This window comes from Mesoplodon mirus, assembly GCF_964341445.2.
Source record: "Mesoplodon mirus genome assembly, chromosome: 6".
Classification (NCBI taxonomy): Eukaryota; Metazoa; Chordata; class Mammalia; order Artiodactyla; family Ziphiidae; genus Mesoplodon; species Mesoplodon mirus.
In genome coordinates this window covers 98,344,144-98,370,813 of record NC_138982.1, presented here as the reverse complement: position 1 = coordinate 98,370,813, position 26,670 = coordinate 98,344,144, and the positions used below count along the sequence as shown (strand labels likewise).

The window sequence follows — 26,670 nt, the reverse complement described above, 5'->3', positions numbered from 1 at the left end:
ATAACCTAAAAAGATACCAAGTTCAAACTTGAAGGAGAGCAGGTGATATTTTTTAAAGAGTTGGGTAATAGGTGTTGAGTATTTTGTAAAAATAAAAGACTGCTGATGTCTTCTGTGGAAGATTTTATATTCTTTTTTCACAGTAATTAGTTTTTATTATTTTACCTATGAGTGGATTAGACTCAATGTTAATAAATTATTTACCCTAATAAATATTCATGTATACTTCCATTAGGATGGACACAAAATATAATTTACCCTATCTTCGAAAAAAGGAGCTCTCTACTTCCCCTGAAAGTATAAACATATGAAATCTGGAAATTTATTAAAACTCTAAACAAGCATCAAAAGGTTTGAAAATCAAAGTACAGTAGACACTTGAACAATTCAGGAGTTGGGGCCCCGACCCCTGCGCAATTGAAAATTTGAGTAACTTTATAATCAGCCTTATGTATCCATAGTTCCATATCCTCAGGTTCAACCAACCACAGATCATGTAGTACTATAGTATTTATTTTTAAAACTTCTGTGTATAAGTGGACTGAAGCAGTTCAAATACATTGTGTTCAAGGACCAACTGTATATACATACAAACATTTATGAACACGGACATAGACTATATGTTATTTATAGTATAGAAAAAATAGAACCAATGATAATAAAAGAACACATATAAAATTACTGTAAAGACAAATAATGAGATACTATACAGTAGTTATTAAAAAATGTTCCAAAATAACAAATGATATAAGAAATTATTTCCAATATAAGTAATAAAGAAAATCACATCTACAGAATGATCTCTCTTTTATAAGGCAAAAAAAAATCCATGTATGGAAAACAAATGTGAAAGGATATGCACAAAAACATTTACCAGTGACTAGCTCTGAATGTTAATATAAGGAGTGATGTTTTATTTTCATTTTTGTGTTTTCCTACAGATTCCAAATGTTTTACTTTTTAATAGGAATATCACGCAACCATTAAAAGCAAGAAAAAATAAATACACATTTAAAGCTCCAGAAAAACCTCTGCTGCAGCTTCCTGGTCAATAAATTACAGATCTAGATCTCTCGGTCTAATATTGTATATGCGTGACAAGCAGATTTTAGGTACAACTAACTACTCTGTCAAATTTTTCTACACTCACTTTTTTCTTAATGATTAAATCATAAAAATAATGTCTGTCTCTTTACAACAATCTGATCTATTCATAGACAAATTTTAATCATGATCTCAATTGTATACAATCAACGGAGATTCTAAGCCACTAATGATTCTGCAAAGCCTATATAATAATTCCATTACAAGAATCAGAACGGACTCCTAATACTTTCAAATATTTTCAATACTCTCCTAATACTTTAAAGATCGAAATTTAATCTTTTCAGGCAAAAAAGGGTTCTAAACCCCCTTCCCTTCAAGTTATACTTAAATACATTGATAGAACTCTAACAACTTCCCAAAAACAAAGCTCAAGAACATTTATTTTATTTTACTTACTAATGTTCAAATGTAATACTAAACAAGCCTTTCAGCAAATCAATTCACACAGTCACTTTGAGGTTCATTTTATACCTAATTCATTACAGTATGCCCTCAAAAAGAGAATGCTATCAAAAGAAGATAATGGGTGGGGGGGTGAATATGCTGGATTCTATAGACAAGTTATGCATTGCTAACATATGCTCCTTACAAGCTGAAATGATCTCTGCCATATTCTTAATATAGAACTTCAGAACCTTAATCACTTATTTCTTCAGATACTACATAGATGTAGAACTATTATTTAGGGAAACTTTGGGGTCTGCTCAAAGATATGGCTATGACTTACCAAGGAAGAATGAAAGTCTTGGTTTTTAGTTTTCAGTATCAACTTCCTCATTTACAAAGCCAAAGACTATGGATCTCCCCATTAGCAGAATTCAAAGTGTTCACACTCTTACTCTACATCTATCCAGAGATATAAGCCTTGAGTTAATCTAGTTCCAGTACCTATCAAAAGGCCAGGAATAATTAGATAATGATGTTCCAAAGATTTAGCTACAAGGATAATAACTGCAGTACAATTTATAATTTTTAACTGAAAACAATTCAAAAATACAATGACAGGATAGTGGTTAAATTAACTGTGATACATCCCAGAAGTAGAATATAATGTAGTCATTGAAAATGTTTACCACTGCTTCCCTGGTACTTATGCCTAGTATAGTGTCCAATACATGTTAAGCACCCAATAAGTATCTACTGAGCAATGCTTTAAACTTCATTTCAGAAAATGTTTATAATATATAGTTAAGTAGAAAAAGTAAATGATAAAATAGTATTTTGTGCTTTTCAACCATTAATATTTAAATATTTATTATAGATATATACAGATACGCAGACAAATTAGTAGGATATACACCTAAGTGTTAATTTTAACTGTGTCCAGGTGGTATTCTTTTTGTTCAACTGAATTTTCTAATTTCTTCACAACAATCTAGTATTGATTTAGAAATATTTTTTTAAATACTTAAAATATATCAGAGTCTTGTCCCTATACCAATCAAAACTTTAATCCTTTCAGTGATTTATTTTCCCTAGCTGCCTTGAGAGAAAAAGCAATAATATTAACTGCTATCAAGAATTTAATATGCCAATATTCTAAAAAATTCTACATTTTTAAACAGCAGTACGACAACTTTATGTGCATATTATGGTTGAACAAATAAGAAAATATACTGTAGATACTGAGAGACAGAAAAGTTAAAAATAAGCAAGGAAGGAGACTTCCCTGGTGGTCCAGGGGCTAAGACTCCGCAGGGGGCCAGGGGTTTGATCTCTGGTCAGAGAACTAGATCCTGCGTGCCGCAACTAAGAGTTCACATGCTCCGGCAGGGAGAAGACTGGGGCTGGCGGCAGGAAGAGAGCCTGAAGGGGTTGGTGAGCCGCGGCTGGCCCGGAGGGAGTCCGGGGAAAAAGTCTGGAGCTGCCGAAGAGGCAAGAGACTTTTTCTTCCCTTTTGTTTCCTGGTGCGTGAGGAGAGGGCATTAAGAGCGCTGCTTGGGGAGGCTCCGGAGACGGGTGCGAGCCGCGGCTAAGGGCGCGGACCCCGGAGACGGGCGTGGGACGCTGGGGCTGCTGCTGCCACGACCACAGGGCCTGTGTGCAAGCGCAGGTCACTTTCCACCCCACCTTCCAGGGAGCCTGTGCGGCCCACCACTGCCGGGGTCCCGGGACCCAGGGACAGCTTCCGCGGAAAAGCGCACGGAGCGCCTCGGGCTGGTGCAACGTCACGCCGGCCTCTGCCGCCACAGGCCCGCCCCGCACTGCGTGCCCCTCCCTCCCCTCGGCCTGAGTGAGCCAGAGCCCCTGAATCAGCGGCTCCTTTAAACCCGTCCTGTCTGAGCGAAGAACGGACGCCCTCCGGTGACCTACGCGCAGAGGCGGGGCCAGGTCCAAGGCTGAGACCCGGGAGCTGTGAGAGCAGAGAAGAGACAGGGAAATCTCTCTGTGCAGCCTCGGAGGCAGCGGATTAAAGCTCCACGGTCCACTTCATGGGCCCTGCGTCTGTGGAGTGCATGAATGGACAGCGAATCATCCCAAATTGAGGAAGTGGACGTTGAGGACAAGATTTAAGATTTTTTCCCCTTTTCCTCTTTTCACAACAAATTATCGCAAATTAAGGAGGTGGACATTGAGAGCAAGATTTCAGACTTTTCCTCCTTTTCCTCTTTTTAAAACGAATTATCCCAAATTGAGTAGGTGGACTTTGAGAGCAAGATTTTCGATTTTTTTCCCCCTGTTCTTTTTTTGTGAATGTGTATGTGTATGCTTCTGTGTGAGATTTTCTCTGTATACCTTTGCTTCCACCATAGGTCCCAGGGTTCTATCCGTCCGTTTTTTTTGCAATAATTACTTTTTTATTTTTAATAACACTACTATATTTTATACTTTATTCTATTTTACTTTATCTTCTCTCTTTCTTTTTTCCTACCTTCCCTTCCTCCCTCCCTCCCTCCACCCCTTTCTTTCTTTCTTTCTTTCCTTCCTCCCTCCCTCCTGTCTTTCTTTCCTTCCTCCCTCCCTCCCTTCTTCCTTTCACTTTCTTTTTCTTTCCTTCCTCGCTCCCTCCCTCCTTTCTTTCTTTCTGTCCTTCCTCCCTCCCTCCCTCCCTTCTTCCTTCCTTCCTTTCTTTCCTTCCTTTCTCTCTCTCTTTCTTTCTTCTACTAATTCCTTCTACTTTTTCTCCCTTTTATTCTGAGCCGGGTAGATAAAAGGCTCTTGGTGCTGCAACCAGGAGTCAGTGCTGTGCCTCTGAAGTGGGAGAGCCAACTTCAGGACACGGGTCCACAAGAGACCTCCCAGCTCCACATAATATCAAGTGGCAAAAATCTCCCAGAGATCTCCATCTCAACACCAGCACCCAGCTTCAGTCAACGACCGGCAAGCTACAGGGCTGGTCACCCTATGCCAAGCAACTAGCAAGACAGGAACACAATCCCACCCATTAGCAGAGAGGCTGCCTAAAAACATAATAAGGCCACAGGCACCCCAAAACACACCACCAGATGTGGACCTGTCCACCAGAAAGACAAGATCGAGCCTCAACCACCAGAACACAGGCACTAGTCCCCCCCACCAGGAAGCCCACACAACCTACAGAAACCTTAGCCACTGGGGACAGACACCAAAAACAATGGGAACTACGAATCTGCAGCCTGCAAAAAGGAGACCCCAAACACAGTAACATAAGCAAAATGAGAAGACAGAAAAACACACAGCAGGTGAAGGAGCAAGATAAAAACCTACCAGACCTAACAAATGAAGAGGTAATAGGCAGTCTACCTGAAAAAGAATTCAGAATAATGATAGTAAAGATGACCCAAGATTCTATTTCCATGATCCAAAATCTTGGAAATAGAATAGACAAAATGCAAGAAACAGTTAACAAGGACCTAGAAGAACTAAAGATGAATCAAGCATCGATTAAAAACACAATAAATGAAATGAAAAATACTCCAGATGGGATCAATAGCAGAATAACTGAGGCAGAAGAACAGATAAGTGAGGTGGAAGATAAAATAGTGGAAATAACTGATGCAGAGCAAAATAAAGAAAAAAGAATGAAAAGAACAGAGGACAGTCTCAGAGACCTCTGGGACAACATTAAACGCACCAACATTCGAATTATAGGGGTTCCAGAAGAAGAAGAGAAAAAGAAAGGAACTGAGAAAATATTTGAAGAGATTATAGTTGAAAACTTCCCTAATATGGGAAAGGAAATAGTTAATCAAGTCCAGGAGGCACAGAGAGTCCCATACAGAATAAATCCAAGGAGAAATATGCCAAGACACATATTAATCAAACTGTCAAAAATTAAACACAAAGAAATCATATTAAAAGCAGCAAGGGAGAAACAACAAATAACACACAAGGGAATCCCCATCAGGATAACAGCTGATCTCTCAGCAGAAACTCTACAAGCCAGAAGGGAGTGGCAGGACATAATTAAAGTGATGAAGGAGAAAAACCTGCAACCAAGATTACTCTACCCAGCAAGGATCTCATTCAGATTTGATGGAGAAATTAAAACGTTTACAGACAAGCAAAAGCTGAGAGAGTTCAGCACCACCAAACCAGCTTTACAACAAATGCTAAAGGAACTTCTCTAGGCAAGAAACACAACAGAAGGAAAAGACCTACAATAACGAACCCAAAACAATTAAGGAAATGGGAATAGGAACATACATATCAATAATTACCTTAAATGTAAATGGACTAAATGCTCCCACCAAAAGACACAGATTGGCGGAATGGATACAAAAACAAGACCCATATATATGCTGTCTACAAGAGACCCACTTCAGACCTAGAGACACATACAGACTGAAAGTAAGGGGATGGAAAAAGATATTCCATGCAAGTGGAAATCAAAAGAAAGCTGGAGTAGCAATTCTTATATCAGACAAAATAGACTTTAAAATAAAGACTATTAGAAGAGACAAAGAAGGACACTACATAATGATAAAGGGATTGATCCAAGAAGAAGATATAACAATTGTAAATATTTATGCACCCAACATAGGAGCACCTCAATACATAAGGCAAATACTAACAGCCATAAAAGGGGAAATAGACAGTAACACACTCATAGTAGAGGACTTTAACACCCCACTTTCACCAATGGACAGATCATCCAAAATGAAAATAAATAAGGAAACACAAGCTTTAAATGATACATTAAACAAGATGGACTTAATTGATATTTATAGGACATTCCATCCAAAAACAACAGAATACACATTTTTCTCAAGTGCTCATGGAACATTCTCCAGGATACATCATATCTTGGGTCACAAATCAAGCCTTGGTAAATTTAAGAAAATTGAAATTGTATCAAGTATCTTTTCTGACCACAATGGTATGAGACTAGACATCAATTACAGGAAAAGATCTGTAAAAAATACAAATACATGGAGGCTAAACAATACATTACTCAATAACGAAGTGATCACTGAAGAAATCAAAGAGGAAATAAAAAAATACCTAGAAACAAATGACAATGGAGACACGACGACCCAAAACCTATGGGACGCAGCAAAAGCACTTCTAAGGGGGGAGTTTATAGCAATACAATCCCACCTTAAGAAACAGGAAACATCTCAAGTAAACAACCTGACCCTGCATCTAAAGCAATTAGAGAAAGAAGAACAAAAAAACCCCAAAATTAGCAGAAGGAAAGAAATCATAAAGATCATATCAGAAATAAATGAAAAAGAAATGAAGGAAACGATAGCAAAGATCAATAAAACTAAAAGCTGGTTCCTTGAGAAGATAAACAAAATTGATAAACCATTAGCCAGACTCATCAAGAAAAAAAGGGAGAAGACTCAAATCAATAGAATTAGGAATGAAAGAGGAGAAGTAACAACTGACACTGCAGAAATACAAAAGATCATGAGAGATTACTACAAGAAACTCTATGCCAATAAAATGGGCAACCTGGAAGAAATGGACAAATTCTTAGAAATGCACAACCTGCCAAGTCTGAATCAGGAAGAAATAGAAAATATGAATAGACCAATCACAAGCAGTGAAATTGAAACTGTGATTAAAAATCTTCCAACAAACAAAAGCCCAGGACCAGGTGGCTTCACAGGTGAATTCTATCAAACATTTAGAGAAGAGCTAACACCTATCCTTCTCAAACTCTTCCAGAATATAGCAGAGGGAGGAGCACTCCCAAACTCATTCTACGAGGCCACCATCACCCTGATACCAAAACCAGACAAGGATGTCACAAAGAAAGAAAACTACAGGCCAATATCACTGATGAACATAGATGCAAAAATCCTCAACAAAATACTAGCAAACAGAATCCAACAGCACATTAAAAGGATCATACATCATGATCAAGTGGGGTTTATCCCAGGAATGCAAGGATTCTTCAATATTCGCAAATCAATCAATGTGATACACCATATTAACAAACTGAAGAAGAAAAACCATATGATCATCTCAATAGATGCAGAGAAAGCTTTCGACAAAATTCAACACCGATTTATGATAAAAACCCTGCAGAAAGTAGGCATAGAGGGAACTTTCCTCAACATAATAAAGGCCATATATGACAAACCCACAGCCAACATCGTCCTCAATGTTGAAAAACTGAAACCATTTCCACTAAGATCAGGAACAAGACAAGGCTGCCCACTCTCACCACTCTTATTCAACCTAGTTTTGGAAGTTTTAGCCACAGCAATCAGAGAAGAAAAGGAAATAAAAGGAATCCAAATCGGAAAAGAAGAAGTAAAGCTGTCACTGTTTGCAGATGACATGATACTATACATAGAGAATCCTAAAGATGCTACCAGAAAACTACTAGAGCTAATCAATGAATTTGGTAAAGTTGCAGGATACAAAATTAATGCACAGAAATCTTTGGCATTCCTGTACACTAGTGATGAAAAATCTGAAAATGAAATCAAGAAAACACTCCCATTTACCATTGCAACAAAAAGAATAAAATATCTAGGAATAAACCTACCTAAGGAGACAAAAGATGTGTATGCAGAAAATTATAAGACACTGATGAAAGAAATTAAAGATGATACAAATAGATGGAGAGATATACCATGCTCCTGGATTGGAAGAATCAATATTGTGAAAATGACTCTACTACCCAAAGCAATCTACAGATTCAATGCAATCCCTATCAAACTACCACTGGCATTTTTCACAGAACTAGAACAAAAAATTTCAAAATTTGTTTGGAAAAATAAAAGACCCCAAATAGCCAAAGCAATCTTGAGAACGAAAAACGGAGCTGGAGGAATCAGGCTCCCTGACTTCAGACTATACTAGAAAGCTACAGTAATCAAGACAGTGTGGTACTGGCACAACAACAGAAAGAGACATCAATGGAACAGGATAGAAAGCCCAGAGATAAACCCATGCACATATGGTCAACTTATCTTTGATAAAGGAGGCAGGAATGTACAGTGGAGAAAGGACAGCCTCTTCAATAAGTGGTGCTGGGAAAGCTGGACAGGGACATGTAAAAGTACAATGTTAGATCACTCCCTAACACCATACACAAAAATAAACTCAAAATGGATTAAAGACCTAAATATAAGGCCAGAAACTATCAAACTCTTAGAGGAAAACATAGGCAGAACACTCTATGACATAAATCACAGCAAGATCCTTTTTGACCCACCTCCTAGAGAAATGGAAATAAAAACAAAGATTAACAAATGGGACCTAATGAAACTTCAAAGCTTTTGCACAGCAAAGGAAACCATAAACAAGACCAAACGACAACCCTCAGAATGGGAGAAAATATTTGTAAATGAAGCAACTGACAAAGGATTAATCTCCAAAATTTATAAACAGCTCATGCAGCTCAATAGCAAAAAAACAAACAACCCAATCCAAAAATGCGCAGAAGACTTAAATAGGCATTTCTCCAAGGAAGATATACAGACCGCCAACAAACACATGAAAGAATGCTCAACATCATTAATCATTAGAGAAATGCAAATCAAAACTACAATGAGATATCATCTCACACCAGTCAGAATGGCCATCATCAAGAAATCTAGAAACAGTAAATGCTGGAGAGGGTGTGGAGAAAAGGGAACACTCTTGCACTGCTGGTGGGAATGTGAATTGGTACAGCTGTTATGGAGAACAGTATGGAGGTTCCTTAAAAAACTAAAAATAGAACTACCATATGATCCAGCAATCCCAGTACTAGGCATATACCCTGAGAAAACCATAATTCAAAAAGAGACATGTACCAAAATGTTCATTGCAGCTCATTGCAGCTCACCTCATTGTTTCCGGAGATGGAAACAACCCAAGTGTCCATCATCGGATGAATGGATAAAGAAGATGTGGCACATATATACAATGGAATATTACTCAGCCATAAAAAGAAACGAAACTGAGCTATTTGTAATGAGGTGGATAGACCTAGAGTCTGTCATACAGAGTGAAGTAAGTCAGAAAGAGAAAGACAAATACCGGATGCTAACATATATATATGGAATTTAAGAAAAAAAAATGTCATGAAGAACTTAGGGGTAAAACAGGAATAGAGACACAGACCTACTGAGGGTGGGCTTGGGAATATGGGGGTGGGCTGTGACGGGGCGGGGGAGAGGCATGGACGTGTATACACTGCCAGGCGTGGGGTGGATGGATGGTGGGGGGTGGCCGCGTGGCGTGGGGGGATCGGCTCAGTGCTTTGCGGCTGCCTGGAGGGGTGGGATGGGGAGGGTGGGAGGGAGGGAGACGCAGGAGGGAGGGGATGTGGGAACAGATGTATATGTATGACTGATTCACTTTGTTGTAAAGCAGAGACTAGTAAAAAAAAAAAAAAGAATTACAAATTAAAAAAAAAAAAAAAAGAGTTCACATGCTCCAACTAAAGATCCCACGTGCCGCAACAAATATCTCTTGTGCCACAACTAAGACCCAGCACAGCCAAATAAATAAATATTAAAAAATACATAAATAAGGAAAGAGGGTAGGCTAAAATAAGCCCTGTGGTATTGGATTGGAATCAGAAGTAACAGTACTGAACTCATGGGGGTTTCTTTAGATGTATAGATAAGCAGATAGAGAAATAAATACAGATATGTATGTATACGTATGAGTTAGTATACATATATTCTTCTAGTCCTGTCTATTGAGAGAGCCTAGAAATGATGACACCCCAGCAGCAATGAGCACATCTAGCACCCTGACCTGGGTTTCTGAATACTATTCTTGAATTAAAAAAAAACAGAGCTCCTTGGAAAGTATCTTATAGTACCAGAAAGTAAGGAAGAGCTCAAAAAGAAAAAAACAAACAAACATAGGAGCATGTCAAAAGGGCACAAGAGCCATCCTGAAAGAACTTCCAAAGCCAAAGTTGGAATACTTTGATCAACAAAACCAGTAATGACAGTAGTAGATTATAACACATAGAATAAAATAAATACCTGTAAGTCCATGTTGATAGATGTAAATAATTGAATAAATAAGTGAGACAAGAGGGACAGCTGTCCCTTCTAGAAAAATTTTAATAAATATAGAGGGAATGAAGAAAACAGAAAGTCACCAATAGAATATCATATTTTAACTGTTGCAAGATCCACTGTTAAACGCTAAAACGGTGGGTGAAAGTTTCAGAAGAAACGGTATATTTGCATAGATTCAAAATATCTCTCCCAATACAAACTTCCAATTGTAAGATAAATAAGTACTAGGGATGTAACATACAACATGATAAACGTAATGAACACTGATGTACATTATAAATAGAAGTTGTTAAAAGAATAAATCCAAAGAGTTCTCATCACAAGGGAAAAAATTTCTATTTCTTTAATGTTGTATCTATATGAGATGATGGATGTTCACTAAACCTACTGTGGTAATCATTTCATGATGTATGTAAGAAAAATCATTATATTGTACACCTTAAACTTATGGAGTGCTATATGTCAATTATACCTCAATAAAATTGGGGAAAAAACACAAGATATCTCTCCCAAGATATCTATTTATTAAAGAGAAAGAATAACTTTACAATGGAGTAACCATGCAGACACCATCTTAACCAGGTGATCAAGATTGACATCACCAATAATAAGACATATCATCATTATGTACCCCTGCTAGGACACACTGAGAAGGACACAACACTTCTGTGGTATTCTTCTCAAAAAGCCACAAACTTAATTTAATCACACATGATTAGAAACATAAGACAAACCCAAACTGAGGGATTCAACAAAATATTGCCTAGTATTCTTTAAAAGTGTCATGGTCATGAAAGAAAAAAGACAAGAACTGTCATAGACGTAAGAAAATCAATGCAATATGAGATCCTGAATCCAATCCTAAAACAGAAAAATGACATTAGTGAAAAAATTGAAGAAATTCAAATAATGTCTATAGTTTAAAATATACCCATGTTAATTTCTTTATGTTGATAACTGTACTATGGTTATGTAAGACATTAACACTGGGGGAAGCTGAGTGAAGGGTAGATGGAAACTATACTATTTCTGTAAATTTAAAGTTACTTGAAAATTAAGTTTTAAAAAACATTGCTGTACAACTAAAAATAAGAGAAATGTATTTAGTCAGTACATTCATAATACAAATTATGAATTTCTAATGGTGGAGCTTCAGAGCAAGATGCATAAAGCAATGTCCTAAAGCAAAGTATTTCACTTCACTGAAGGTATTAAGCAGAAAAGAAGTAGCAGTCAATACAGAGGTATTTAAAACCCGGTATACATACACACAAATAAACTCAAATTGGATTAAAGATCTAAATGGTGACTTCCCTGGTGGCACAGTGGTTGAGAATCCGCCTACCAATGCAGGGGACACGGGTTCAAGCCCTGGTCCGTGAGGCTTCCACATGCCGCGGGACAACTAAGCCCGTGTGCCACAGCTCCTGAGCCCACGCTCTAGAGCCTGCAAGACACAACTACTGAGCCCACATGCCGCAACTACTGAAGCCCATGTGCCCAGAGCCCGTGCTCTGCAACAAGAGAGGCCACTGCAATGAGAAGCCCACGCACCACAATGGAGAGTGGACCCCGCTTGCCACAACTAGAGAAAGCCTGCGCACAGCAATGAAGACCCAATGCAGCCAAAAATAAATAAATAAATAAATAAATAAATAAATAGGTTTTTTTTTTTTTAAAAAGACCTAAATGTAAGACCAGATACTATAAAACTCTTAGAGGAAAACATAGGCAGAACACTCTTGACATAAATAGCAGCGATATCTTTTTGGATCCACCTCTTAGAGAAATGAAAATAAAAACAAAAACAAACAAATGGGACCTAATTAAACTTAAAACCTTTTGCACAGCAAAGGAAATCATAAACAAAAAGACAACCCTCAAAATGGGAGAAAATATTTGCAAATGAAGCAACCAACAAGGGATTAATCTCCAAAATATACAAACAGCTCATGCAGCTCAATATCAAAAAAACAAACAACCCAATCAAAAAAACAAACAGGGACTTCCCTGGTGGTTCAGTGGTTAAGACACCACACTTCCAATGTAGGGGGTGGGGGTTCAATCCCTGGACAGGGAACTAAGATCCCACATGCCATGCAGTGTGGCCAAAATAAGAATAAGAATAAGAATAAGAATAATTTTTTTTTTTTTTTTTTTTTTTTTTTGCGGTATGCGGGCCTCTCACTGTTGTGGCCTCCCCCGTTGCGGAGCACAGGCTCCGGATGCGCAGGCCCAGCGGCCATGGCTCACGGGCCCAGCCGCTCCGCGGCATATGGGATCCTCCCAGACCGGGGCACGAACCCGTATCCCCTGCATCGGCAGGCGGACTCTCAACCACTGCGCCACCAGGGAGGCCCCAAGAATAATTTTTTAATGGGAGGAAGATCTAAATGTACATTTTTCCCATTTTTCCAAAGAAGACATACAGATGGCCAAAAAGCACATGAAAAGATGCTCAACATTACTAATTATTAGAGAAATGAAAATCAAAACTACAATGAGCTATCACCTCACACCAGTCAGAATGGCCATCATCAAAAAATCTACAAACAACAAATGCTGGAGAGGGTGTGGAGAAAAGGGAACCCTCTTGTACTGTTGGTGGGAATGTAAACTGATACAGCCACTAAGGAGAACAGTATGGAGGTTTCTTAAAAAACTAAAAATAGAACTACCATATGACCCAGCAATCCTGCTACTGGGCATATACCCTGAGAAAACCATAATTCAAAAAGAGTCATGTACCACAATGTTCACTGCAGCTCTAATTACAATAGCCAGGACATGGAAGCAACCTAAGTGTCCATCAACAGATGAATGGATAAAGAAGATGTGGCACATATATACAATGGAATATTACTCAGCCATAAAAAGAAACGAAATTGAGTTATTTGTAGTGAGGTAGATGGACCTAGAGTTTGTCATACAGAGTTAAGTAAGTGAGAAAGAGAAAAACAAAGACCGTATGCTAACACATATATATGGAATCTTTAAAAAAATGGTTCTAAAGAACCTAGGGGCAGGACATGAGTAAAGACGCAGACGTAGAGAATGGACTTGAGGACACGGGGAGGGGGAAGTAAGCTGGGATGAAGTGAGAGAGTGGCATGGACATATATACACTACCAAATGTAAAACTGATAGCTAGTGGGAAGCAGCCACATAGCACAAGGAGATCAGCTTGGTGCTTTGTGCCCACCTACACAGGTGGGAGAGGGAGGGTGGGAGGGAGACACAAGAAGGATGAGATATTGGGATATATGTATATGCATAACTGATTCATTTTGTTATAAAGCAGAAAGTAATACACCACTGTAAAGCAATTATACTCTAATAAAGATGTTAAAAATAAATAAATAAATACTGAATGAAGATGACCTTAGTGGCCAAGATGTTAGATAAACCGTGACCTTTGGGTTAGATAGATATTATTTGTTAAGTGTGCTGTAGTCCATATATATATATGCCCTGTATTGATGTTTCCTGGTTGGCATTTACTTAATATTAAAAATTCATACTTTATTATGAAAAAAAAAATCTACAAACAATAAATGCTAGAGAGGGTGTGGAGAAAATGGGAACCCTCTTGCACTGTTGGTGGGAATGTAAATTGATATAGCCACTATGGAGAACAGTATGAAGTTTCCTTAAAAAACTAAAAACAGAACTACCATGTGACCCAGCAATCCGACTACTGGGCATATATCCTGAGAAAACCATAATTCAGAAAGAGTCATGTACCACAATGTTCATTGCAGCTCTATTTACAATAGCCAGGACATGGAAGCAACCTAAGTGTCCATCGACAGAGGAATGGATAAAGAAGATATGATACATATACACAGTGGAATATTACTCAGCCATAAAAAAGAACAAAACAATGCCATTTGCAGCAACACGGATGGACCTAGAGATTGTCACACTGAGTAAAGTAAGTCAGACAGAGAAAGACAAATATCATATGATATTGCTTATATGTGGCACCTAAAAACTGGTACAAATGAACTTATTTACAAAACAGAAATAGAGTCACAGATGTAGAAAACAAACTTATGGTTACTAGAAGAGAAAGGGGTGGGGGGAGGGATAAACTGGGAGACTGGGATTGTCATATACACACTACTACACATAACATAGATAACTAATAAGTTCCCTGTATAGCACAGGGAACTCTACTCCATACTCTGTAATGACCTATATGGGAAAAGAATCTAAAAAAGAGTGGATATATGTATAACTGATTCATTTGCTGTACACCTAAAACTAACACAACCTTGTAAATCAACTATACTCCAATAAAAATTCTTAAAAATCAAATACATAAATAAATAATAAAACTGGGTATAATAGCAATGTAAAATTTCTTTTTTAACTCCCACATCTACCTCACTTAAGCTAAATCCAGAATTTTTTTGGCTGAATGGCACGGCTTGTGGGATCTTAGTTCCCCGACAAGGGATCGAACCCGGGCCCACAGCAGTGAAAGCATGGCGTCCTAACCACTGAACCGCCTGGGAATTCCCTAAATCCAGAATTTTTTCTTTTTTTTCTTTTTGGCTGTGTTGGGTCTTCATTGCTGTGCGTGGGCTTTCTCTAGTTGCGGCAAGTGGGGGCTATTCTTTACTGTGGTGTGTGGGCTTCTCATGGTGGTGGCTTCTCTTGTTGAGGAACATGGGCTCTAGGAGCACAGGCTTCAGTAGTTGTGGCGCACAGGCTCTAGAGTGTAGGCTCAGTAGCTGTGGCGCGCAGGCTTAGTTGCTCTGCGGCATGTGGGATCTTCCCGGACCAGGGATAGAACCCGTGTCCCCTGCACTGGCAGGTGGATTCTTAACCACTGCACCACCAGGGAAGTCCCGGAATTTTAAATGAAGAAACCACACCCCACAAATCTGAAGTAAGCCAAGGTAGAAAAAGAGTATCCAAAGCCATGCTCTCTGTGTGGTCTTGTAAAGTACTCTTGATTCCTCTCACAGCCCTCCTTTATGATTTCTTCTTCTCCCTCTTTGTTCCAAAAAATACACCAAATTAAAGTCCTCTGTGTATAATTAGAATGGTTCAGAGAAAAGTCTCTAATAAATTATTATAATGCAAATCAAGGTATTATGGCATTTAAATCACAAAATTCTATAGGAAAAAAATATTATCTTTCTAAATACACAGATTAAATTTTTTTAAACACCTCCTATGTAGGTAGAAACTTCATTTTACTTGTTTTGCTACTCTTGGCTTATATAAAAGAAATAAATAAATGAAAAAAGTATGTTTAAAAGGACATACATATTCCAAACTGTAAATTTCAGCACATGACTTGAATACAACTCTTCAACATCTACAGTATCATAAATGAATGAATCTCAGGTGCTCTAATATATTCAGTCATCAAAGAAATGAGTTCTGTTCTATATAAATCTAAAATAAGACTTGGAAAGTATACTGGAAAATTTTACAATGATTTAAACAAGGCTGGTCCCAGAAAGGGTTTCCTAGCTAACCCTTGGTTAATTAGGATATACCATTCCCCAAAAAACACTGATTAATTATGGATTTACAGTATTTTCTTTAAAATTTTATTTAAAAGACAAATACCAAAATACTTTCAATATTATTAACTCTAAAGATAATGCAAAGGTTAAGAGCAAAATTAATACATACCTTATGTAACTCCAAAGAGGAAGGCTTTTTCCTTTTCCCTTCTGTGACAATTTCTACAAAGACAGTAAAAATTATCATTTAACATTAAATGAGATAACATAACAGAATAAATCTTTTCAGTTATCTTTTGTTTCAAATTAACTTCTTGTTACATTCACAATTTACATTGATACATTTTACAGAACCTGAAGGACTAAAGGTCAAAAATAATCAAAGAGTAGCAGATTCTCACAAAATTTCTCAATTAAACAATATACATATGATGACAACTGAAAAAAAAAAGAAAGTTGGTTCTAAGAACTCAATAAGAAATTCCTTGGCAAAAATCCTAGTATCCAGTAGGTATTTGATTTATGTTGGTTGAACCATAAGACCAGATAAATTCTTATAATGGGGGGTGGGGGGGCCACAGGGGAGGAGAACAGAAGGTGAGGGATACATATCTAAGCATTCATGCAACAGAGAACAGCTTAAGTCTTTCCTCACCAACATTTTTCAGACTTCTATGGGATTTTCTTTTATGATTCTTTCATTCAGTCAGCAAATAATTACTGAACGTCTATCATGTGTCTGGCACTGTGCTAGCCAGTGGGTATAGTGTAGTGAGCAAATTAAACACAGCCTAAGTCTTCCTGGAACGTACAATTCACTGAAATTTCTCACAAATTTCATAATAAAAATGAATGGTAGAGACCTACACAAATGTGATCACCTATTTATGACAAACACACCACTGCAATTCAGTGCAAAAGGGATGATCTTTTCCATGAGTAATGCTGACACAATTTGATAACCAAACAAGGTAAACAAATAATAAACATCACACTATATCATAATTATTTTTAACTTGATCATAGATTTAAATGTCAAAGACAAATAAAGCTTCCAGAATAAAAATGAGGGGAATATCTTCATGACCTTGGGGTTGGCAAGGATCTCTCAAACAAGACTCAAGTAGTACTAATCCATAAAGGAAAGGATTAATAAACTCAACTTCATTAAAATTGAAAACTTCTGTTCACCAAACCTCATCATTGAGTGAGAAGGCAAACCACAGACTGGAACATTATTTATAATTCATGTATCTATGTACATGGTGACTATAGTTAATAATACTGTATAATACATATATCTGTCAAAGGACTCATAACCAGAACACATAAAGAACTCCTATAAAGCAAAGGCAAGACAACCCAATCTTCAAAATGGGAAAAAGCCTTAAATAGGTACTCCATAAAAAAGAATGTCCAGGGGCTTCCCTGGTGGCGCAGTGGTTGAGAGTCCGCCTGCCGATGCAGGGGACGCGGGTTCGTGCCCCGGTCCAGGAAGATCCCACATGCCACGGAGCGGCTGGGCCCGTGAGCCATGGCCGTTGAGCCTGCGCGTCCGGAGCCTGTGCTCCGCAACGGGAGAGGCCACAACAGTGAGAGGCCTGCATACCGCAAAAAAAAAAAAAAAAAAAAAAAAGAATGTCCAAATGGCCAATAAATATGAAAATATGCTCAATTTCATTATTACTAGGGAAGTGTAAACTAAAATGGTAAGAGAATACCATTACACAGCCCTTGGAAAGGGTAAAATTAAAAAGAATGACAATACCAAGTATTGGTAAGAGACTAGAAGTCTCATATACTGCTGGTGGGAGTGTAAACAAATACATCTGCTTTGCCAGTCAGTATCTACTAAAGTTAGACACCTGCCTACTCAATGTCCAACAATTACATTTCTAGATATTTAATCAAGAGAAATGAGTGCCTGTCTCCACCAAAAGGCATGTATAAGAATGCTAAGTTATCTTTGTTCTTAATAGCCAAAAACTAAAAACAATCCAAATGTCCATCACAGGAGCATGGATAAACCTTTTCATACAGTAGAAAACTACAAGCTTTGCACAGTGGCAGTATTGTAGCCAATGAGGTTTATACGAGGCGCAATTATTGTTAATTGAAAACTACATAGTAATAAAAAAGAATGAATTACTGCTGTGTACAACACAGATACATCTCACAGACATTACATTCAGAAAACAGATGCAGAAGAATGTATGATTCTATTTATGTGGAATTCAGGAACAGGTAAAACAAATCTATGTTGATACTAGTTAGGATAGTGCGAGTACCAAGCAGGGAAAAACTACTGACTGACTGGGATGGGATACAAGTTAGCCTTCTGAGATGCTGGAAATGTTCCATATCTTGATCTAGGTGATAGTTATACAAGTGTATGTATACAAGTATAAAAAATCATCAAACTAAAGATATTGTACTGTGTCATATGTAATATCTCAACTTAAAAATTAAAAAAACCTTTAAAATAACAGTTATAACGAATGGGCTATAGCTTATCCAGAAATCAATAGCTGAAATAATTTCTCTCATTTCGTGAAAATAGCATGAATTTCACCATATGCCTTTCCTCGAGCAATCACTGATATAAAAATTATTTTAACTTCTATACTTAAGCTTTCGATAGATTTAAATAATTTTCAATAAAGTAGCATTTCTCAGACTACCAAAAATATATAACATTTAGATAAATGGTAAGAAAACCTTTCTTATATAAATTCACTTTCTAGTCAACTTTCAATTTAATAAAATATATGTATTTTTTTAAAGGAATATCAGTTGCTTAAATCACAGACAGACTCATTGAGTTAAAAACGCTTCTATCCTATTTTGCAGAATGTTTGTACATTTCTTTTAGTGACTACTATTGTGACTTCTTCCCAAAATTTTAGGGGTTTTATAACTAAGTTGCTCCATCTGATACTAGGTTGGTATTGAAGCATTTTAATAAATGATGCATCGCTGCTTGTGACTGTCTGGTATAGCACAGTGCTCTAATAAAAATATTAAAGTCCAACAACCTAAATTTATATCTTGGCTTACTAGCTGTGACTTCTCTGAAACTCAGTGTCTCATCTCTAAAAAGGGGAAAATATCCAGCTTTTCAATTGCCAAGATTAAAGTGACATAGTCTAGTCTCCCAAAAGAAATAAGAGCAAAAATAAACAAATGGAACCTAATCAAACTTAAAAGCTTTTGCACAGCAAAGGAAACCATCAACAAAATGAAAAGACAACCTACAGAATGGGAGAAAATATTTGCAAACGATGTGACTGACAAGAGCTTAATTTCCAAAATATACAAACAGCTCATACAACTCAATATCAAAAAAACAAAAGAAAAATAAAACAACCCAATCAAAAAATGGGCAGAAGACCTAAGTAGACATTTCTCCAAAGACATGCAGATGGCCAAAAGGCACATGAAAAGATGCTCAATGTCGCTAATTATTAGAGAAATGGAAATCAAAACCACAATGAGGTATCACCTCAGAATAACTATCATGGAAAAGTCTACAAATAATAAATGCTGGAGAGGGTGTGGAGAAAAGGGAATCCTCCTACACTGTTGGTGGGAATGTAAGTTGGTACCGCCACCATGGAAAACAGTATGTGGGTTCCTTTAAAAACAAAAAATGGGGACTTCCCTGGTGGTCCAGTGGTAAAGAATCCTCCTTCCAATGGAGGGGACATGGGTTCGATCCCTAGTTGGGGAATTAAGATCCCACATGTCACGGGGCCACATCTACTGAGCTCGCATGCCTCAACGAGAGAGCCCACGTGTCACAAACTACAGAGTCCATGCACTCTGGACCCCACACGCCACGATTACAGAGCCCACATGCCCTGGAACCCGCACACCACAACTAGAGAGAAGAGAAGCCTGAGCACCACAACAAAGACCCCACATGCTGCAACTAAGACCCAACACAGCCAAAATAAATAAATAAAATAAAATAAATATTTTTTAAATAATTAAAAAATAAAAACAAAAAATAGAGGGGCTTCCCTGGTGGCACAGTGGTTAAGAATCCACCTGCCAATGCAAGGAACACGGTTCGAGCCCTGGTCCAGGAAGATCCCACATGCTATGGAGCAACTAAGCCCATGCTCCACAGCTACTGAACCTGCGCTCTAGAGCCCGCGAGCCACAACTACTGAAGCCCACGTGCCACAACTACTGAAGCCCACGCACCTAGAGCCCATGCTCTGTAACAAGAGAAGCCACTGCAATGAGAAGCCCACGCACTGCAACGAAGAGTAACCCCCGCTCGCAGCAACTAGAGAATGCCCGCACGCAGCAACAAAGACCCAACGCAGCCAAAAATAATAAAATAAATTAATTAAATTAAAAAACAAACAAACAAAAAATAGAGCTACCGTGATTCAGCAATCCCACTCCTGGGCATATATCCAGAAAAGACGAAAACTCTAATTCAAAAATATACATGCACCCCAATGTTCAAAGCAGCACTATTTATAATAGCCAAGACATGGAAGCAACCTAAGTGTATATCAACAGATGACTGGATAAAGAAGATGTGGTGTGTGTACATATACACACACACATTATATATACATATAATGGAATATTACTCAGCCATAAAAAGAATGAAATATTGCCATTTGCAGCAACATGAATGGACCCAGAGAATATCATATTAAGTGAAATAAGTCAGAAAAAGATAAATATATGATATCACTTGTATGTGGAATGTAAAAATTAATACAAATGAATCTAAATACAAAACAGAAACAGACTCACAGACATAGACAAAAACTTATGGTTACCAAAGGGGAAAGAGAGTGGGCGGAATGATAAATTACAAGTATGGGGTTAACAGATACAAACTACTATACATAAAATAGATAAGCAACAAGGATTTACTGTATAAAACAGGGAACAATATTCAATATCTTGTAATACCTATAATGGAAAATAATCTGAAAAACATATATACAGCTGAATCACTTTGCTGTACACCTGAAACTAACACAATAAGTCAACTATATTTCAAAATAAAGGGAGATCGTCTATACTAAAGTATTTAGAGTATATCGGCAAATACTACAAAATAAATGATAACTATTATTATTACAATATTTTATACTAAAATACCCCTCTTTAAGAAACCTTAATGTATTTATATTAGCATACAGAAAAATCGCTCTAATTATTCCCATTATATATATATGTCAAATAATCAGAAAGCGTGACTTTTCTCAAGGAGCTTGCGGAACCATTCATTCATATATTACATAAACATTTATTTTAAACAACAGTAATTACCATTGCCAGGCACTATGCTAAGTACTTTACACAAATTATTTTATTTAATCTTACAAAAGTCTTGTGAGTTCAAAAGTAATGGCATTATCTCCGTTTTATAGATGAAGAATTTAGGTTTGAAAAATTCAAATAACTTGCCCAAGGTCACCATGTTAATCCATCATTGGTCTGATTCCAGAGGTGGAATTCTTAACCAGAACACTCTAGGCATGCTGGATGCTATGGGGATAGGAAATGAATAAGACAGTCCCTGTCACAGAGTTAACAGTATAACAGCAGAGATTAAACAATTCAGCAAGCTACAATATATGATGGAATCTGGTAAACATCACATAAGAGGTGCAAACACCCATGGAAATTCAAAAATAGGAATATTTTTTAAGTTTGAGTTAATTAGGAGATAGTTCTTGAAAAGGCACAGTTGAACTGGGCTTTGAAGTAAGTTTTAGATAATAAGTTTTAGACAGGGAGAAATGCGTGGAAGGACAGTGCAACGCTAAGTGCAGCCAAGACATGAGTTATCAATATAGGTACATGTGATGAAGCAGCTCACATTAGCCAGCCTCCTAAATTATTGAAGACTCACATTAGAGTAATACATCTGAGAGGCAGGTTTGAGACAGCACCATTACAGCAAAGTTCCAGTCTGAATCTTTAGAGCTACTCAGTCCTATACATACCCCACTCCCTGTGTCACCATATCCCCCCTCTAATCTACTTTCCAATCCTCTGCCTTCTATCACCAGGCCTGGGAATCACATTCACCACCCTAGATTTCAATTCCTACAGCTTATTACCTTGCTATTCTCTCATCTCTTAGGTAATGCCACTCTACCCTTTCCACTGCATTCTTTTCTTTTTTAACTTGACCCTTGAGTACATGTCTTTTTAATATTCTCTGTTTTGTTTTTCTTTTTATTGAGGTATAGTTTTCATCTACACTCTTCTCTAGCTCTTCCCCGGCCCACCAAATTCCTTTCCAAAGTCAATACAATTTCCTTAAATTCTGAATCTTCTCCTTGAACATTTCCTCCACCTTAGTTTAACTGAATCCTTTTTATTACATAAATTATACATTATACATCTTTTTATTTACTACACTATTTTTTTAAGACTCTCTCAAGAAGATTCTTCTCCCACTTATAAACACAGGGGAAGGGATTAACAACCTCCTCCCCCCGCCACCACTTCCAATTAATATACATCCTTATTGCAATAATTCCTCCTTTAAAATTCCCATAACTTGTATGTATTATTAGCTCACCCATATTGTAATTGCCATGTACTGACCCAAGACCCTCTCCAACATTCCTAGAATATTCTGATACTTGATTCATAGTTTTCCTCTCTATCATTAAAACCTACCATCATACCAAAGCTCTAAAACTTTCATAAATCAAATCACTCAATACAATGGACTCATCTTAATTTACTCTAGTCCAACAAACTTCTTCATATCACATTCCCATTTCAACAACATGCATTCACAAATGGATTTAATAGGGTTACACTTCTCAAGCTCACAAATGTGAACCTCTCATTCGACAACATACTGTCCTTTAACCCTTCCATTTCCTCACTCGCACTGATCCCATTTTTTACCCCCACATCGTATAATACCCTTTAACCCTAAGTAAAACTAAATTTTTATTCCCCCCAAATTCTTGCTCCTAGACTGTTTAGCACTGCTAAAGAAAGTCATATAATTGTAGTAACCACAACTGGTACTATCTATAGACTCACAGGTGTTTTAACAAATACTTTTTCAAAATTAGTTAATAGCTCTTTTATTCATCCCTAATTGACCTCCTACTCTGTTTTGAGCTCCCAATACCACCTGAAAGTCCCTCTTTCTCAAAAGATGATCTTGCCTATTTCACTTAGAAGCCATGACTGCAATATCCTTAACTTCTCAAAATTTATCTATATCTTTATCCATCTTCCCACCTTTACACAAGTCTTATTTAACAAACTGCCCTGAGTCAATCCTCCCCCATTTCTTCTAAGACTTCACCCTATCAATTATCTCCTACCTGATATCGTTCTCTCTCCACTGAACCCTTTCCCATGCCATACAAACCTGATTTTTATAGTCTTTTTTAAATAATCCTTTCTACTTAATTTCATACTCAAGCTTGTTCCAAAATCTTTCCTTCACATCTCATCTTCTATTTCCTCACCACCACTCATTCATTTAGCCGCTTGAAATCTGGCTTTTGTCCCTGCTGCTCTACTAAAATGAGGAAAAAAAAAAGTGACCTACTAATTGCCAAATCCAGCATCCTCATACTGCTTTAACTCTCTGATTTACATTGCATTCACTCTCCCTTGCTTCCCAAACCTATCATACTCCTTCTAAGCTGCCTAACTGCTCACCAGTGTCTCTTCCTCCTTACTTTGAAATTAAATATATGTGATTCAAGATTTTTCTCACTCCATACTCTTTCTGTGGGTAATTCTATCCATTCCAATGGCTTCAGCTAACATCACTGCAAATAAAGTAGTTTCACCATGATTAATTGTAGATTCTGGTTTTGAACTTCAATTATGGTTCATCATACACTGCATAATATGCAGCCATCACCTGGACCTACTGAAAAAAGAAAGGTGTATCATCATGGGACACTAGATCCTCACGCTGAAACTGGGGGAGGAGGGAAGAGTTTCAAAATCAAGCAAGTTTGAAAAACACTGCGTGCTCAGTCAATCTCTTGGAGAGGCAGAATGTATAGTAGCATAGCAAAAGCTCCGAAAAATCCTGCAGTAAATAACATTTTCTTATAACTACAGTTGTCCCATTTATTTGTCCCTGAAACCTTTTTTCCAAGTAAGGTTCACTAACATCCTATGACAGTAAAAAAGATTAAAATTATATGTTTTGTAATCAGAAAGACCAGATTTTGAATCCTGGCTCTGCTTCTTGTATTGATAACAGTTGCTTACCCTCCCTAAGTTCCAGGTTCCTCATCTGTATATCAGAAATAATAATGACCACCTCAGAAGGTTTTTGAAAGAATTATAACGTCTGTAAAATTCTTAGCACGCTGTTTAGTACCTAAGTACTAAAAAAACTTATCTATCCTTAACTGCAAATGAGAATGAACACAGATCTCCAACGTTGTTGCCTGAACAGTTGATAACTTGAAATTTACTTCAACTTTCCTGTTTTAATTCAAAACTTCATTTGGAAGTTGTGATCTATGACTCTAATATATCTGTTATACTTTTGTTGTTATTAAACATTTCTAATGGTCATTCTCCCTTGAATGACCCATGCACTTTATTATTTCATTCAACTGTCACCAGACCTGTCTCTGGTACCAATAATTTTTTATCTGTGTCCTCATCTAATTCATTGCTTTGATATGCTGGAAACCTGGAAATAAGATATTCATCTTTATTGGGGTAATAAATAACTTAAACACATAGATTCAATATAATAGGAAGAAAGCCTTCAGAAGCTTCTCATGAGTGAACTTTAGCATACAAACCATGTGATTTCTCCTCTCATGCTTAGAGGTGTTTTATGCTTGATTCTTGATTCATGGACACATTCCAGAAAAGTAGGGTAATCAGACTTTTTGTGGTTCTTCTACTTACAGAATTTTTCTTTATTAACTCATTTAAAAACAATAAACACAATGCACGTTAATGTAACTATTTTTTAAATAACTTTAGTTTCAAAACATTGAGAAGAATGGCATTATTTTACTTTTTGCAACTCTCTTTAATATCTGACTTAATAAAAGACAGATGATTTCCTCTATATGCTTCTGCATTCAATTTGCTGTGATACATGTCATGTAGCCTCTGGAAAACTGTCCTGTACACAGGCAGAAGATTAAGAGGGAAAGGCAAACAATGTCTTAAAATTATGAAAAACGGTGTAAGCTCACAGACCCAAAAGGGACTCAGGGAACCCAGAGGTTCCCAGACCATACCTTGAGAACCAGTGCCTAAAACAGATACAGCCATGCCAGAAGCCATCCAACTCTTACAGTTGTCAGTTATATGAGTCCACAAATGCTTGTTTTTTTGTTTTGCTTAAACCAGCTGGAATTGGGTTTCTGCTACTTGCAACTAAAAGAGTTTTGAGCAATACACTATATAACCCTTCATAGTTCTTCCTTGTTCAGGAGAAAGTTTAGGAAAACCTAGTGCAGTCTCACAGAGGAAACTTGAAACTTCATGTCTTGTTTTCTCTCTCTACTGCTGTCCGCCTTCCTTATACCTCTAACTTAGAATTCTTCCTGTTTTATTAATCAAAATTTTACCTTTGGGTACTTATGAAATTCTCACGATGATAAATGTCACTTCCAGTCATTCAGGTTCCAGTTAGCAACCCTCCTAATGAAATGGCAACTGCATGCACACAAATGTCACACAGAATTCAGAATCCCTTTAAGCCAACTGATTGTTCTATTTCTGAGAATCTATGTGAGAAAATTAAATATACACTATTTTTTAATATACACTATTAAGAAAAGAATCATTCTTAAAAATTAATATTCATCTCTTAAAACCAGATGAATACTGGAGAACAGCTAGTTAATATTAGATCTGAGAATGGTTTTTACTATATGTTAACAATTACTTTTCAGAAAGGACAGCTCCAAAAGGGAAGTCAGCAAAAAAAGAAATCCTCTCCAGAGGGATAGCTCACATAAATATCAACGTCTTTTAAGAATTAACAATTTTACTCTCAAATTTTACTTCCCGCAACTACTTGCACCAAATTAACTGTAATAAATAAATAAATAAATCTAAGTGTAACCAGGTAAAGAGGATGGGATTTGCTGAAGGACAAGGCTAATATCTTGCCCTTACCCCCAAAACAATGTACTAAGCCAAGGAGAAATGCATTTATTGAAAAAAGGCTATGCATGTTAAACTGAGGTATGATTACCCCTAAAGTTCTGTGTGAGGAAGCATACAAATGACACCAGATAAACACTGTGCATATTCCTTATGTGTCAATTTCACATGAAGGTTTTAGGGGAGAAAAAAGTATATTAAAACAAACACCGATCTATTGGAGGCATATACATACATACATATGTGTGTATATATGTATATATATAATACATACGTATACTTTCAACGGCAAAGAATATCTCTAGAATACACACACACACAAATGGTAGTACTGTTTGCTTATGAAGAGGAATTTCAGGTTTTCGGCTACTTCAGGCAATGTCCCAGAGATCCATGTTCACTCTCCTTTGCGGCCAAAAAAGTCTGAGGCACACTGCCACAAGGGCACTCCTAAATAAATTTAGAATTGTCTAAATAGACTGCATAGACTGTCTATGCAACAACAGACGCCACAATAATAAATAAGAAAATTAACTGAAATAATTGATTCA

At 37.2% G+C, this 26,670-nt stretch overlaps 1 protein-coding gene across 7 annotated transcripts in view; it reads right to left on the bottom strand.

The window, feature by feature from the left end:
• SENP7 (SUMO specific peptidase 7) overlaps positions 1-26,670 on the bottom strand; it is a gene marked incomplete at its 3' end in the record, with an annotated part of 175,799 nt that overhangs the window by 147,034 nt on the left and 2,095 nt on the right. For all 7 annotated transcript variants that reach the window (XM_082624935.1, XM_082624929.1, XM_082624930.1 and 4 more), the window contains exon 2: positions 16,170-16,222. In XM_082624935.1, the coding sequence (XP_082481061.1) occupies positions 16,170-16,222 (53 nt within the window). The remainder of the gene's footprint in view (positions 1-16,169; positions 16,223-26,670) is intronic.